Below are 16302 nucleotides of genomic sequence, written 5' to 3'. Positions count from 1 at the left end.
CTGTGGAGGCCAGGTCATCTGGCGTAGCACCCCATCACTCTCCTTCTTGGTCAAATAGCCCTTACACAGCCTGGAGGTGTGTTTGGGGTCATTGTCCTGTTGAAAAATAAATGATGGTCCAACTAAACGCAAACCGGATGGAATAGCATGCCGCTGCAAGATGCTGTGGTAGCCATGCTGGTTCAGTATGCCTTCAATTTTGAATAAATCCCCAACAGTGTCACCAGAAAAGCACCCCCACACCATCACACCTCCTCCTCCATGCTTCACGGTGGGAACCAGGCATGTAGAGTCCATCCGTTCACCTTTTCTGCATCGCACAAAGACACGGTGGTTGGAACCAAAGATCTTAAATTTGGAGTCATCAGACCAAAGCACAGATTTCCACTGGTCTAATGTCCATACCTTGTGTTCTTTAGCCCAAACAAGTCTCTTCTGCTTGTTGCCTGTCCTTAGCAGTGGTTTCCTAGCAGCTATTTTACCATGAAGGCCTGCTGCACAAAGTCTCCTCTTAACAGTTGTTGTAGAGATGTGTCTGCTGCTAGAACTCTGTGTGGCATTGACCTGGTCTCTAATCTGAGCTGCTGTTAACCTGCGATTTCTGAGGCTGGTGACTCGGATAAACCTATCCTCAGAAGCAGAGGTGACTCTTGGTCTTCCTTTCCTGGGGCGGTCCTCATGTCAGCCAGTTTCTTTGTAGCGCTTTATGGCTTTTGTAACTGCACTTGGGGACACTTTCAAAGTTTGCCCAATTTTTCGGACTGACTGACCTTCATTTTTTAAAGTAATGATGGCCACTCGTTTTTCTTTACTTAGAATTTGTATTATGGCAAGAAAAAAGCAGCTAACAGTCTATTCAGTAGGACTATCAGCTGTGTATCCACCAGACTTCTGCACAACACAACTGATGGTCCCAACCCCATTTATAAGGCAAGAAATCCCACTTATTAAACCTGACAGGGCACACCTGTGAAGTGAAAACCATTTCCGGTGACTACCTCTTGAAGCTCATCAAGAGAATGCCCAGAGTGTGCAAAGCAGTCATCAAAGCAAAAGGTGGCTACTGTGAAGAACCTAGAATATAAGACATATTTTCAGTTGTTTCACACTTTTTTGTTAAGTATATAATTCCACATGTGGTAATTCATAGTTTTGATGCCTTCAGTGTGAATGTACAAATTTCATAGTCATGAAAATACAGAAAAAATCTTTAAATGAGAAGGTGTGTCCAAACTTTTGGTCTGTACTGTATTTCAAGTGTTTATTTCTGTTAATGTTGATGATTATGGCTTACAGCCCATGAAAACACAAAAGTCATTATCTCAGTAAATTAGAATACTTTAGAACAACAGCTGGAAAAATTGTTTTAAAATCTGAAATGTTGTCCTACTGAAATGTCTGCTCAGTAAATGCCTCAATACTTGGTTGGGCTCCTTGTGCATCAATTACTGCGGCAATGTGGCTTGGAGGGATCAGCCTGTGGCCCTCCTGAGGTGTTATGGAAGCCCAGGTGGCTTTGATAGCCGCCTTCAGCTCGTCTGCATTGTTGGGTCTGGTGTCCCTCATCTTCCTCTTGACAATACCCCATAGATTCTCTATAATAGATTCTCTATGGGGTTAAGGTCAGGCGAGTTTGCTGCCAATCAAACACAGTGATACAGTTGTGTGTAAACCAGGTATTGGTACTTTTGGCAGTGTGGACAGGGGCCAAGTCCTGCTGGAGAATGACATTTCCAAAAAGCTTGTCGTTTGAGGGAAGCATTAAGGGCTCTAAAATGTCCTGGTAGACGGCTGCGCTAACTTTGGTCTTGATAAAACACAGTGGACCTCCACCAGCAGATGACATGGCCCTCAAACCATCACTGATTGTGGAGACTTCACACTAGACCTCCAGCAGCTTGGATTGTGGCCTCTCCACTCTTCCTCCAGACTCTGGGACCTTGTGGAGTGTGTCAATGACTGCCTTCTGAACATCTGTCAAGTCAGCAGTCTTCCCCATGATTGTGGAGCCTACTGAAACAGACTCTGGTACCTTGATTTCCAAATGAAATGCAAAATTTACTTTCATCTGAGAACAGCACCTTGGACACTGAGAACAGTCCAGGTCTTCTTCTCCTTGGCCCAGGTAAGACGCTTCTGCCGTTGTCTATTGGTCATGAGTGGCTTGTTACAAGGAATGTGACACTTGTAGCCCATGTCCTGGATACGTCTGTGTGTGGTGGCTCTTGAAGCAATGACTCCAGCAGCAGTCCACTCCTTGTGAATCTCTCCCAATTTTTTTAATGGCCTTTTCTTAACAATCCTTTCCAGGCTGCGGTTATCCCGGTTGCTTGTACTCATTTTTCTACCACACTATTTCCTTCCACTCAACTTTCCATTAATATGCTTGGATACAGCACTCTGTGAACAGCCAGCTTCTTTAGCAATGACCTTTTGTGGCTTACCCTCCTTGTGGAGTGTGTCAGTGACTGCCTTCTGGACATCTGTCAAGTCAACAGTCTTCCCCATGATTGTGGAGCCTACTGAAACAGACTAAGGGACCTTTTTAAACGCGTAGGAAGCCTTTGCAGGTGTTTTTTGTTAATTACTCTAATGTACTGAGATAATAACTTTTGTGTTTTCATTGGCTGTAAGCCATAATCATCAACATTAACAGAAATAAACACTTGAAATAGATCCCTCTGTGTGTAATGACTCTATATAATAGATCCCTCTGCGTGTAATGACTCTATATAATAGATCCCTCTGCGTGTAATGACTCTATATAATAGATCCCTCTGTGTGTAATGACTCTATATAATAGATCGCTCTGTGTGTAATGACTCTATATAATAGATCCCTCTGTGTGTAATGACTCTATATAATAGATCCCTCTGTGTGTAATGACTCTATATAATAGATCCCTCTGTGCATAATGACTCTATATAATAGATCCCTCTGTGCGTAATGACTCTATATAATAGATCCCTCTGTGTGTAATGACTCTATATAATAGATCACTCAGTGTGTAATGACTCTATATAATAGATCCCTCTGTGTGTAATGACTCTATATAATAGATCCCTCTGTGTGTAATGACTCTATATAATAGATCACTCAGGGTGTAATGACTCTATATAATAGATCCCTCAGGGTGTAATGACTCTATATAATAGATCCCTCTGTGTGTAATGACTCTATATAATAGATCCCTCTGTGTGTAATGACTCTATATAATAGATCCCTCTGCGTGTAATGACTCTATATAATAGATCCCTCTGCGTGTAATGACTCTATATAATAGATCCCTCTGCGTGTAATGACTCTATATAATAGATCCCTCTGTGTGTAATGACTCTATATAATAGATCCCTCTGTGTGTAATGACTCTATATAATAGATCCCTCTGTGTGTAATGACTCTATATAATAGATCCCTCTGTGTGTAATGACTCTATATAATAGATCCCTCTGTGTGTAATGACTCTATATAATAGATCGCTCTGCGTGTAATGACTCTATATAATAGATCACTCTGCGTGTAATGACTCTATATAATAGATCCCTCTGCGTGTAATGACTCTATATAATAGATCCCTCTGCGTGTAATGACTCTATATAATAGATCCCTCTGTGTGTAATGACTCTATATAATAGATCCCTCTGTGTGTAATGACTCTATATAATAGATCGCTCTGTGTGTAATGACTCTATATAATAGATCACTCTGCATGTAATGACTCTATATAATAGATCCCTCTGTGTAATGTCTCTATATAATAGATCGCTCTGTGTGTAATGACTCTATATAATAGATCCCTCTGTGTGTAATGACTCTATATAATAGATCCCTCTGTGTGTAATGACTCTATATAATAGATCACTCTGTGTGTAATGACTCTATATAATAGATCACTCTGTGTGTAATGACTCTATATAATAGATCCCTCTGTGTGTAATGACTCTATATAATAGATCCCTCTGTGTGTAATGACTCTATATAATAGATCCCTCTGTGTGTAATGACTCTATATAATAGATCGCTCTGTGTGTAATGACTCTATATAATAGATCCCTCTTTGTGTAATGACTCTATATAATAGATCCCTCTGTGTGTAATGACTCTATATAATAGATCGCTCTGTGTGTAATGACTCTATATAATAGATCCCTCTGTGTTTAATGACTCTATATAATAGATCCCTCTGTGTGTAATGACTCTATATAATAGATCCCTCTGTGTGTAATGACTCTATATAATAGATCCCTCTGTGTGTAATGACTCTATATAATAGATCCCTCTGTGTGTAATGACTCTATATAATAGATCCCTCTGTGTGTAATGACTCTATATAATAGATCGCTCTGTGTGTAATAACTCTATATAATAGATCACTCTGTGTGTAATGACTCTATATAATAGATCCCTCTGTGTGTAATGACTCTATATAATAGATCCCTCTGTGTGTAATGACTATATATAATAGATCCCTCTGTGTGCAATGACTCTATATAATAGATCCCTCTGTGTGTAATGACTCTATATAATAGATCCCTCTGTGTGTAATGACTCTATATAATAGATCCCTCTGTGTGTAATGACTCTATATAATAGATCCCTCTGTGTGTAATGACTCTATATAATAGATCCCTCTGTGTGTAATGACTCTATATAATAGATCCCTCTGCGTGTAATGACTCTATATAATAGATCACTCTGTGTGTAATGACTCTATATAATAGATCCCTCTGTGTGTAATGACTCTATATAATAGATCCCTCTGCGTGTGATGACTCTATATAATAGATCACTCTGTGTGTAATGACTCTATATAATAGATCCCTCTGTGTGTAATGACTCTATATAATAGATCCCTCTGCGTGTAATGACTCTATATAATAGATCACTCTGTGTGTAATGACTCTATATAATAGATCCCTCTGTGTGTAATGACTCTATATAATAGATCCCTCTGTGTGTAATGACTCTATATAATAGATCCCTCTGTGTGTAATAACTCTATATAATATAGGAGATTCACTTTTTGTATTGAAGAACTGAAATAAATTAACTTTTTTTCTAATTTAGTGAGATGCACCTGTATGTATGCACAGACCAATTACATACATATAGACGTACATGTATACACAGAGCACCTTCATACAGACACATGCATACAAAGAGTACATACATGCATATATATACCAGGAGTCCATACATTCTGATATCTTCACGCAGACACACATACAAAGATACACACTCAGAGAGACAGATACACGCACAGACATACACTCAGAGGCACACACACAGACTATAGAGAACTTACCTCCAGTTTATATCCTCCTCAGTTCTTTAGATTCAAGCAGATTTGAGGGCCTGTAGTGATATCACAGTCATATGACCGGTCACATGATCGTGAAGTCACCAAAGGTCCTGAAGTCCCACAGAGTGCAGGACCTGTGGTGACATCACAGTCACATTACCAGTCAAATGATCATGATGTTACAAAAGGTCCTGAAGCAGTCTCCACACCGGAAGCTACACTGATAACTATCAGCAGCGGAGCTCCTGTTGTAGACGCTGGGGGCTTCCCACGGGGTGGGAGACTTGGGAAATTGCCCAATCTTGCCCCTCCCTAATGCCGCCCCTGACTGGAGAAAATCTCTTATATATCACACATCAAGTGTCGTCACATACGTCACCAAGGATGATAAGTTGTGTTTTTAGTAAATGGTTTTTTTTTTCTTTTTAGGTGAAACTGGCCAAAGAGGACTGAAGGGCGAGAAAGGAGACAGAGGAGAACTAGGTGAGAGACGGACAATGAGTGTCGCATGTGTATCAGTTATCAACGACTATTAAATTGTTAAAACATGACGGTCTACACAACGGGTTAATATTAGTTCTACTAAAAGGAAAATTACATGAAATATCTATATGTGACAAAACCTAAATATGGCTCCATACTGAGATCCTAGGATCAGGAGAAATATAAGGTGCCTATAGAAATCAGGTAACCACAAGAGCTGACACTCTACAGGAGAGAGGACTCTGCACAAAAGAGCTGACACTCTACAGGAGACAGGACTCTGCACATAAGAGCTGACACTCTACAGGAGAGAGGACCCTGCACATAAGAGCTGACACTCTACAGGAGAGAGGATCCTGCACATAAGAGCTGACACTCTACAGGAGAGAGGACGCTGCACATAAGAGCTGACACTCTACAGGAGAGAGGACCCTGCACATAAGAGCTGACACTCTACAGGAGAGAGGACCCTGCACATAAGAGCTGACACTCTACAGGAGAGAGGACCCTGCACATAAGAGCTGACACTCTACAGGAGAGAGGACCCTGCACATAAGAGCTGACACTCTACAGGAGAGGACCCTGCACATAAGAGCTGACACTCTACAGGAGAGAGGACCCTGCCCATAAGAGCTGACACTCTACAGGAGAGAGGACCCTGCACATAAGAGCTGACACTCTACAGGAGAGAGGACCCTGCACATAAGAGCTGACACTCTACAGGAGAGAGGACCCTGCACATAAGAGCTGACACTCTACAGGAGAGAGGACCCTGCACATAAGAGCTGACACTCTACAGGAGAGAGAAGACCCTGCACATAAGAGCCGACACTCTACAGGAGAGAGGATCCTGCACATAAGAGCTGACACTCTACAAGAGGGAGGACCCTGCACATAAGAGCTGACACTCTACAGGAGAGAGGACCCTGCACATAAGAGCTGACACTCTACAGGAGAGAGGACCCTGCACATAAGAGCTGACACTCTACGAGAGAGGATCCTGCACATAAGAGCCGACACTCTACAGGAGAGAGGACCCTGCACATAAGAGCTGACACTCTACAGGAGAGAGGACCCTGCACATAAGAGCTGACACTCTACAGGAGAGAGGACCCTGCACATAAGAGCTGACACTCTACAGGAGAGAGAAGACCCTGCACATAAGAGCCGACACTCTACAGGAGAGAGGACCCTGCACATAAGAGCTGACACTCTACAGGAGAGGAGCCTGCACATAAGAGCTGACACTCTACAGGAGAGAGGACCCTGCACATAAGAGCTGACACTCTACAGGAGAGGAGCCTGCACATAAGAGCTGACACTCTACAGGAGAGAGAGGATCCTGCACATAAGAGCTGACACTCTACAGGAGAGAAGACCCTGCCCATAAGAGCTGACACTCTACAGGAGAGAGGACCCTGCACATAAGAGCTGACACTCTACAGGAGAGAGGTCCCTGCACATAAGAGCTGACACTCTACAGGAGAGAGGACCCTGCACATAAGAGCTGACACTCTACAGGAGAGGAGCCTGCACATAAGAGCTGACACTCTACAGGAGAGAGGACCCTGCCCATAAGAGCTGACACTCTACAGGAGAGAGGACTCTGCACATAAGAGCTGACACTCTACAGGAGAGAGGACCCTGCACATAAGAGCTGACACTCTACAGGAGAGAGGACCCTGCACATAAGATCTGACACTCTACAGGAGAGAGGACCCTGCACATAAGAGCTGACACTCTACAGGAGAGAGGACCCTGCACATAAGAGCTGACACTCTACAGGAGAGAGGTCCCTGCCCATAAGAGCTGACACTCTACAGGAGAGAGGACCCTGCACATAAGAGCTGACACTCTACAGGAGAGGACCCTGCACATAAGAGCTGACACTCTACAGGAGAGAGGTCCCTGCCCATAAGAGCTGACACTCTACAGGAGAGAGGACCCTGCACATAAGAGCTGACACTCTACAGAAGAGAGGACCCTGCACATAAGAGCTGACCCTCTACAGTAGAGAGGACCCCGCACATAAGAGCTGACCCTCTACAGGAGAGAGGACCCTGCACATAAGAGCTGACACTCTACAGAAGAGAGGATCCTGCACATAAGAGCTGACACTCTACAGGAGAGAGGACCCTGCACATAAGAGCTGACACTCTACAGGAGAGAGGATCCTGCACATAAGAGCTGACACTCTACAGAAGAGAGGACCCTGCACATAAGAGCTGACCCTCTACAGTAGAGAGGACCCCGCACATAAGAGCTGACCCTCTACAGGAGAGAGGACCCTGCACATAAGAGCTGACACTCTACAGGAGAGAGGATCCTGCACATAAGAGCTGACACTCTACAGGAGAGAGGATCCTGCACATAAGAGCTGACACTCTACAGGAGAGAGGACCCTGCACATAAGAGCTGACACTCTACAAGAGAGAGGATCCTGCACATAAGAGCCGACACTCTACAGGAGAGAGGATCCTGCACATAAGAGCCGACACTCTACAGGAGAGAGGATCCTGCACATAAGAGCCGACACTCTACAGGAGAGAGGACCCTGCACATAAGAGCTGACACTCTACAGGAGAGAGGACCCTGCACATAAGAGCCGACACTCTACAGGAGAGGAGCCTGCACATAAGAGCTGACACTCTACAGGAGAGAGGACCCTGCACATAAGAGCTGACACTCTACAGGAGAGAGGATCCTGCACATAAGAGCTGACACTCTACAGGAGAGAGGACCCTGCACATAAGAGCTGACACTCTACAGGAGAGAGGATCCTGCACATAAGAGCCGACACTCTACAGGAGAGAGGATCCTGCACATAAGAGCCGACACTCTACAGGAGAGAAGACCCTGCACATAAGAGCTGACACTCTACAGGAGAGAGGATCCTGCACATAAGAGCCGACACTCTACAGGAGAGAGGACCCTGCCCATAAGATCTGACACTCTACAGGAGAGAGGACCCTGCACATAAGAGCCGACACTCTACAGGAGAGGAGCCTGCACATAAGAGCTGACACTCTACAGGAGAGAGGACCCTGCACATAAGAGCTGACACTCTACAGGAGAGAGGACCCTGCACATAAGAGCTGACACTCTACAGGAGAGGACCCTGCACATAAGAGCTGACACTCTACAGGAGAGAGGTCCCTGCCCATAAGAGCTGACACTCTACAGGAGAGAGGTCCCTGCCCATAAGAGCTGACACTCTACAGGAGAGAGGACCCTGCACATAAGAGCTGACACTCTACAGGAGAGAGGACCCTGCACATAAGAGCTGACGCTCTACAGGAGAGAGGTCCCTGCCCACAAGAGCTGACACTCTACAGGAAAGAGGACCCTGCACATAAGAGCTGACACTCTACAGGAGAGAGGACCCTGTACATAAGAGCTGACACTCTACAGGAGAGAGGACCCTGCAAATAAGAGCTGACACTCTACAGGAGAGGAGCCTGCACATAAGAGCTGACACTGTACAGGTAAGAGGTCCCTGCACATAAGAGCTGACACTCTACAGGAGAGAGGATCCTGCCCATAAGAGCTGACACTCTACAGGAGAGAGGATCCTGCACATAAGAGCTGACACTCTACAGGAGAGAGGATCCTGCACATAAGAGCTGACACTCTACAGGAGAGAGGATCCTGCACATAAGAGCTGACACTCTACAGGAGAGAGGATCCTGCCCATAAGAGCTGACACTCTACAGGAGAGAGGATCCTGGCCATAAGAGCTGACACTCTACAGGAGAGAGGATCCTGCACATAAGAGCTGACACTCTACAGGAGAGAGGACCCTGTGACTCGCCCAGGGGGGATATAGGGGAGACTCGGTACCCAGGCCTTTACCTTCTTGGGATGTCACGGCAGTCGGCTCCCGGACCCGTACCCTGGGTCACTCTTAAAAGGGGGGTTGTTTTTTGAAGGGATGATAAACGGTTTTGTCTCGTGACACCACCTGTGGTCCCTGGTAATGGGTACCAGCACTGCAGACCTCCGGGGGGTGATGGGATGGCAGCTGAGGTGTTTCTGCTCCCCACAAGCGGAGCGGGCCCCGGGGCAGGGTTGATGGAAGGGATGCAGATGAGAGGTGGCCCGGCCGGGTCAGTGGAGAATAACAGGCCCGCACACAGGGGATTCGCTTCAGTACCTTTACTGGTGTAGACGGCAGGTATGGTCCAGGGTACTTAGTAGGAAGGGTGTACTTCTGGACTCTCCCCAGTGAGCAGGTAGTAGGCCTCCTGATCCGTTTCTTCCTCTCTCTCTCTGAAGCTCCTGACCAGCCTGGAACTAGGCCTAGTTCCGTACTGTTTCACTCTCTCACCTGTCTGTTTGGTAGTAAGAACTTTTCTCTGGCTACCACTATCCCTGGACGCTGGGGCCTTCGTGGTTCCTAGTTCTGTAGATGTTTGTAGCTTGAGGTTGACCAGGGGTCTGGAATCCTCCTGGTATACCGGTTATTCCTACTGGGCGTAGAGGACCCTGTAGGCGCGGACCCGGTGTCCGGCTTGTGTTCTGGGGTAAGCTTAAGATGCTCCTCTGCCCCCCTTAACTCCTCTCTCCTTGCCTTCGGCCACCCTCTAGGCCCTCAGGCTTCAGCACGTGCTTTAGACCTTGGATTGCCCTCAGTACAGCAGCTCAACAGGTGCTGCCTCTTCACTGATCTCAAGTGCCAGCACACTCTGCCTACCTAACTCCACCCTCCTGTATATATATCCCTAACAGGGCTCCCTCTGGTGGTATGAGGTGGAAGGGTGGAGGTGTCTGTGTATACTAAGGGCCTCTTGTGGAGAAGTCCGTCCATGTACTCTTTTGGGTCCCGTGGTACCTGTGTGTAGCAGGGTGCCACACCTGCACATAAAAGCTGACACTCTATTGGAGAGAGAGAGGACTCTGCACATAAGAGCTGACACTCTACAGGAGAGAGGACCCTGCACATAAGAGCTGACACTCTACAGGAGAGAGGACCCTGCACATAAGAGCTCACACTCTACAGGAGAGAGGACTCTGCACATAAGAGCTGACACTCTACAGGAGAGAGGACCCTGCACATAAGAGCTTACACTCTACAGGAGGGAGGACCCTGCACATAAGAGCTGACACTCTACAGGAGAGAGGACCCTGCCCATAAGAACTGACACTCTACAGGAGAGAGGACCCTGCACATAAGAGCTGACACTCTACAGGAGAGAGGACCCTGCACATAAGAGCTGACACTCTACAGGAGAGAGGACCCTGCCCATAAGAACTGACACTCTACAGGAGAGAGGACCCTGCACATAAGAGCTGACACTCTACAGGAGAGAGGACCCTGCACATAAGAACTGACACTCGAAAGGAGAGAGGACCCTGCACATAAGAGCTGACACTCTACAGGAGAGAGGACCCTGCCCATAAGAGCTGACACTCTACAGGAGAGAGGACCCTGCCTGTAAGAGTTGACACTCTACTGGAGGGAGGACCCTGCCCATAAGAGCTGACACTCTACAGGAGAGAGGACCCTGCCCATAAGAGCTGACACTCTACAGTAGAGAGGGCCCTGTCCATAAGAGCTGACACTCTACAGTAGAGAGGACCCTGCCCATAAGAGCTGACACTCTACAGGAGAGAGGACCCTGCCTGTAAGAGCTGACACTCTACAGGAGAGAGGACCCTGCCCATAAGAGCTGACACTCTACAGGAGAGGAGCCTGCACATAAGAGCTGACACTCTACAGGAGAGAGGACCCTGCACATAAGAGCTGACACTCTACAGGAGAGGAGCCTGCACATAAGAGCTGACACTCTACAGGAGAGAGAGGATCCTGCACATAAGAGCTGACACTCTACAGGAGAGAAGACCCTGCCCATAAGAGCTGACACTCTACAGGAGAGAGGACCCTGCACATAAGAGCTGACACTCTACAGGAGAGAGGATCCTGCACATAAGAGCTGACACTCTACAGGAGAGAGGTCCCTGCACATAAGAGCTGACACTCTACTGGAGAGAGGATCCTGCACATAAGAGCTGACACTCTACAGGAGAAAGGACCCTGCCCATAAGAGCTGACACTCTACAGGAGAGAGGTCCCTGCCCATAAGAGCTGACACTGTACAGGAGAGAGGACCCTGCACATAAGAGCTGACACTCTACAGGAGAGAGGACGCTGCACATAAGAGCTGACACTCTACAGGAGAGAGGACCCTGCCCATAAGGGCTGACACTGTACAGGAGAGAGGACCCTGCCCATAAGAGCTGACACTCTACAGGAGAGAGGACCCTGCACATAAGAGCTGACACTCTACAGGAGAAAGGACCCTGCCCATAAGAGCTGACACTCTACAGGAGAGAGGTCCCTGCCCATAAGAGCTGACACTGTACAGGAGAGAGGACCCTGCACATAAGAGCTGACACTCTACAGGAGAGAGGACGCTGCACATAAGAGCTGACACTCTACAGGAGAGAGGACCTGCACATAAGAGCTGACACTCTACAGGAGAAAGGACCCTGCCCATAAGAGCTGACACTGTACAGGAGAGAGGTCCCTGCCCATAAGAGCTGACACTGTACAGGAGAGAGGACTCTGCACATAAGAGCTGACACTCAACAGGAGAGAGGACGCTGCACATAAGAGCTGACACTCTACAGGAGAGAGGACCCTGCCCATAAGAGCTGACACTCTACAGGAGAGAGGACCCTGCACATAAGAGCTGACACTCTACAGGAGAGAGGACCCTGCACATAAGAGCTGACACTCTACAGGAGAGAGGACCCTGCCCATAAGAGCTGACACTCTACAGGAGAGAGGACCCTGCACATAAGAGCTGACACTCTACAGGAGAGAGGACACTGCCCATAAGAGCTGACACTCTACAGGAGAGAGGACCCTGCACATAAGAGCTGACACTCTACAGGAGAGAGGACCCTGCACATAAGAGCTGACACTGTACAGGAGAAAGGACCCTGCCCATAAGAGCTGACACTGTACAGGAGAGAGGTCCCTGCCCATAAGAGCTGACACTGTACAGGAGAGAGGACCCTGCACATAAGAGCTGACACTCAACAGGAGAGAGGACGCTGCACATAAGAGCTGACACTCTACAGGAGAGAGGACCCTGCCCATAAGAGCTGACACTCTACAGGAGAGAGGACCCTGCACATAAGAGCTGACACTCTACAGGAGAGAGGACCCTGCACATAAGAGCTGACACTCTACAGGAGAGAGGACCCTGCACATAAGAGCTGACACTCTACAGGAGAGAGATCCCTGCACATAAGAGCTTACACTCTACAGGAGAGAGGACCCTGCACATAAGAGCCGACACTCTACAGGAGAGAGGACCCTGCACATAAGAGCTGACACTCTACAGGAGAGAGGACCCTGCACATAAGAGCTGACGCTCTACAGGAGAGAGGACCCTGCACATAAGAGCTGACACTCTACAGGAGAGAGGACCCTGCACATAAGAGCTGACACTCTACAGGAGAGAGGACCCTGCACATAAGAGCTGACACTCTACAGGAGAGAGGACCCTGCCCATAAGAGCTGACACTCTACAGGAGAGAGGACCCTGCACATAAGAGCTGACACTCTACAGGAGAGAGGACCCTGCACATAAGAGCTGACACTCTACAGGAGAGAGGACCCTGCACATAAGAGCTGACACTCTACAGGAGAGAGGACCCTGCACATAAGAGCGGACACTCTACAGGAGAGGAGCCTGCACATAAGAGCTGACACTCTACAGGAGAGAGGACCCTGCACATAAGAGCCGACACTCTACAGGAGAGGAGCCTGCACATAAGAGCTGACACTCTACAGGAGAGAGGACCCTGCACATAAGAGCTGACACTCTACAGGAGAGAGGACCCTGCACATAAGAGCCGACACTCTACAGGAGAGAGGACGCTGCACATAAGAGCTGACACTCTACAGGAGAGAGGACCCTGAACATAAGAAGTGTCACTCTACAGGAGAGAGGACGCTGCACTTAAGAGCTGACACTCTACAGGAGAGAGGACCCTGCACATAAGAGCTGACACTCTACAGGAGAGAGGACCCTGCACATAAGAGCTGACACTCTACAGGAGAGAGGACGCTGCACATAAGAGCTGACACTCTACAGGAGAGAGGACCTGCACATAAGAGCTGACACTCTACAGGAGAAAGGACCCTGCCCATAAGAGCTGACACTGTACAGGAGAGAGGACCTGCACATAAGAGCTGACCCTCTACAGGAGAGAGGACCCTGCCCATAAGAGCTGACACTGTACAGGAGAGAGGACCTGCACATAAGAGCTGACCCTCTACAGGAGAGAGGACCCTGCCCATAAGAGCTGACACTGTACAGGAGAGAGGTCCCTGCCCATAAGAGCTGACACTGTACAGGAGAGAGAACCCTGCACATAAGAGCTGACACTCAACAGGAGAGAGGACGCTGCACATAAGAGCTGACACTCTACAGGAGAGAGGACCCTGCCCATAAGAGCTGACACTCTACAGGAGAGAGGACCCTGCACATAAGAGCTGACACTCTACAGGAGAGAGGACCCTGCCCATAAGAGCTGACACTCTACAGGAGAGAGGACCCTGCACATAAGAGCTGACACTCTACAGGAGAGAGGACCCTGCACATAAGAGCTGACACTCTACAGGAGAGAGGACCCTGCACATAAGAGCTGACACTCTACAGGAGAGAGATCCCTGCACATAAGAGCTTACACTCTACAGGAGAGAGGACCCTGCACATAAGAGCTAACACTCTACAGGAGAGAGGACCCTGCCCATAAGAGCTGACACTCTACAGGAGAGAGGACCCTGCACATAAGAGCTGACACTCTACAGGAGAGAGGACCCTGCACATAAGAGCTGACACTCTACAGGAGAGAGGACCCTGCACATAAGAGCTGACACTCTACAGGAGAGAGGACCCTGCACATAAGAGCGGACACTCTACAGGAGAGGAGCCTGCACATAAGAGCTGACACTCTACAGGAGAGAGGACCCTGCACATAAGAGCCGACACTCTACAGGAGAGGAGCCTGCACATAAGAGCTGACACTCTACAGGAGAGAGGACGCTGCACATAAGAGCTGACACTCTACAGGAGAGAGGACCCTGAACATAAGAAGTGTCACTCTACAGGAGAGAGGACGCTGCACTTAAGAGCTGACACTCTACAGGAGAGAGGACCCTGCACATAAGAACTGACACTCTACAGGAGAGAGGACCCTGCACATAAGAGCTGACACTCTACAGGAGAGAGGACCCTGCACATAAGAGCCGACACTCTACAGGAGAGGAGCCTGCACATAAGAGCTGACACTCTACAGGAGAGAGGACCCTGCACATAAGAGCTGACACTCTACAGGAGAGAGAACCCTGCACATAAGAGCTGACACTCTACAGGAGAGGAGCCTGCACATAAGAGCTGACACTCTACAGGAGAGAGGACGCTGCACATAAGAGCTGACACTCTACAGGAGAGAGGACCCTGCCCATAAGAGCTGACACTCTACAGGAGAGAGGACCCTGCCCATAAGAGCTGACACTCTACAGGAGAGAGGACGCTGCACATAAGAGCTGACACTCTACAGGAGAGAGGACCCTGCACATAAGAGCTGACACTCTACAGGAGAGAGGACCCTGCACATAAGAGCTGACACTCTACAGGAGAGAGGACCCTGCACATAAGAGCTGACACTCTACAGGAGAGAGGACCCTGCACATAAGAGCTGACACTCTACAGGAGAGAGATCCCTGCACATAAGAGCTTACACTCTACAGGAGAGAGGACCCTGCACATAAGAGCTAACACTCTACAGGAGAGAGGACCCTGCCCATAAGAGCTGACACTCTACAGGAGAGAGGACCCTGCACATAAGAGCTGACACTCTACAGGAGAGAGGACTTGGCACATAAGAGCTGACACTCTACAGGAGAGAGGACCCTGCACATAAGAGCTGACACTCTACAGGAGAGAGGACCCTGCACATAAGAGCGGACACTCTACAGGAGAGGAGCCTGCACATAAGAGCTGACACTCTACAGGAGAGAGGACCCTGCACATAAGAGCCGACACTCTACAGGAGAGGAGCCTGCACATAAGAGCTGACACTCTACAGGAGAGAGGATGCTGCACATAAGAGCTGACACTCTACAGGAGAGAGGACCCTGAACATAAGAAGTGTCACTCTACAGGAGAGAGGACGCTGCACTTAAGAGCTGACACTCTACAGGAGAGAGGACCCTGCACATAAGAGCTGACACTCTACAGGAGAGAGGACCCTGCACATAAGAGCTGACACTCTACAGGAGAGAGGACCCTGCACATAAGAGCCGACACTCTACAGGAGAGGAGCCTGCACATAAGAGCTGACACTCTACAGGAGAGAGGACCCTGCACATAAGAGCCGACACTCTACAGGAGAGAGGACCCTGCACATAAGAGCGGACACTCTACAGGAGAGGAGCCTGCACATAAGAGCTGACACTCTACAGGAGAGAGGACCCTGCACATAAGAGCCGACACTCT

At 48.2% G+C, this 16302-nt stretch overlaps 1 protein-coding gene across 2 annotated transcripts in view; it reads left to right on the top strand.

The window, feature by feature from the left end:
• The window catches only part of SCARA5 (scavenger receptor class A member 5), an 813283-nt gene that overhangs the window by 693842 nt on the left and 103139 nt on the right, over window positions 1-16302 (top strand). For both annotated transcript variants that reach the window (XM_073673833.1, XM_073673832.1), the window contains exon 7: window positions 5732-5785. In XM_073673833.1, coding sequence (XP_073529934.1) covers window positions 5732-5785 — 54 coding nt within the window. The remainder of the gene's footprint in view (window positions 1-5731; window positions 5786-16302) is intronic.

This window comes from Phyllobates terribilis, unplaced genomic scaffold (genome assembly GCF_046119375.1).
Source record: "Phyllobates terribilis strain yellow unplaced genomic scaffold, ASM4611937v1 Scaffold_3__8_contigs__length_932513732, whole genome shotgun sequence".
Classification (NCBI taxonomy): domain Eukaryota; kingdom Metazoa; phylum Chordata; class Amphibia; order Anura; family Dendrobatidae; genus Phyllobates; species Phyllobates terribilis.
This window is presented reverse-complemented; position numbering and strand designations above follow the sequence as displayed.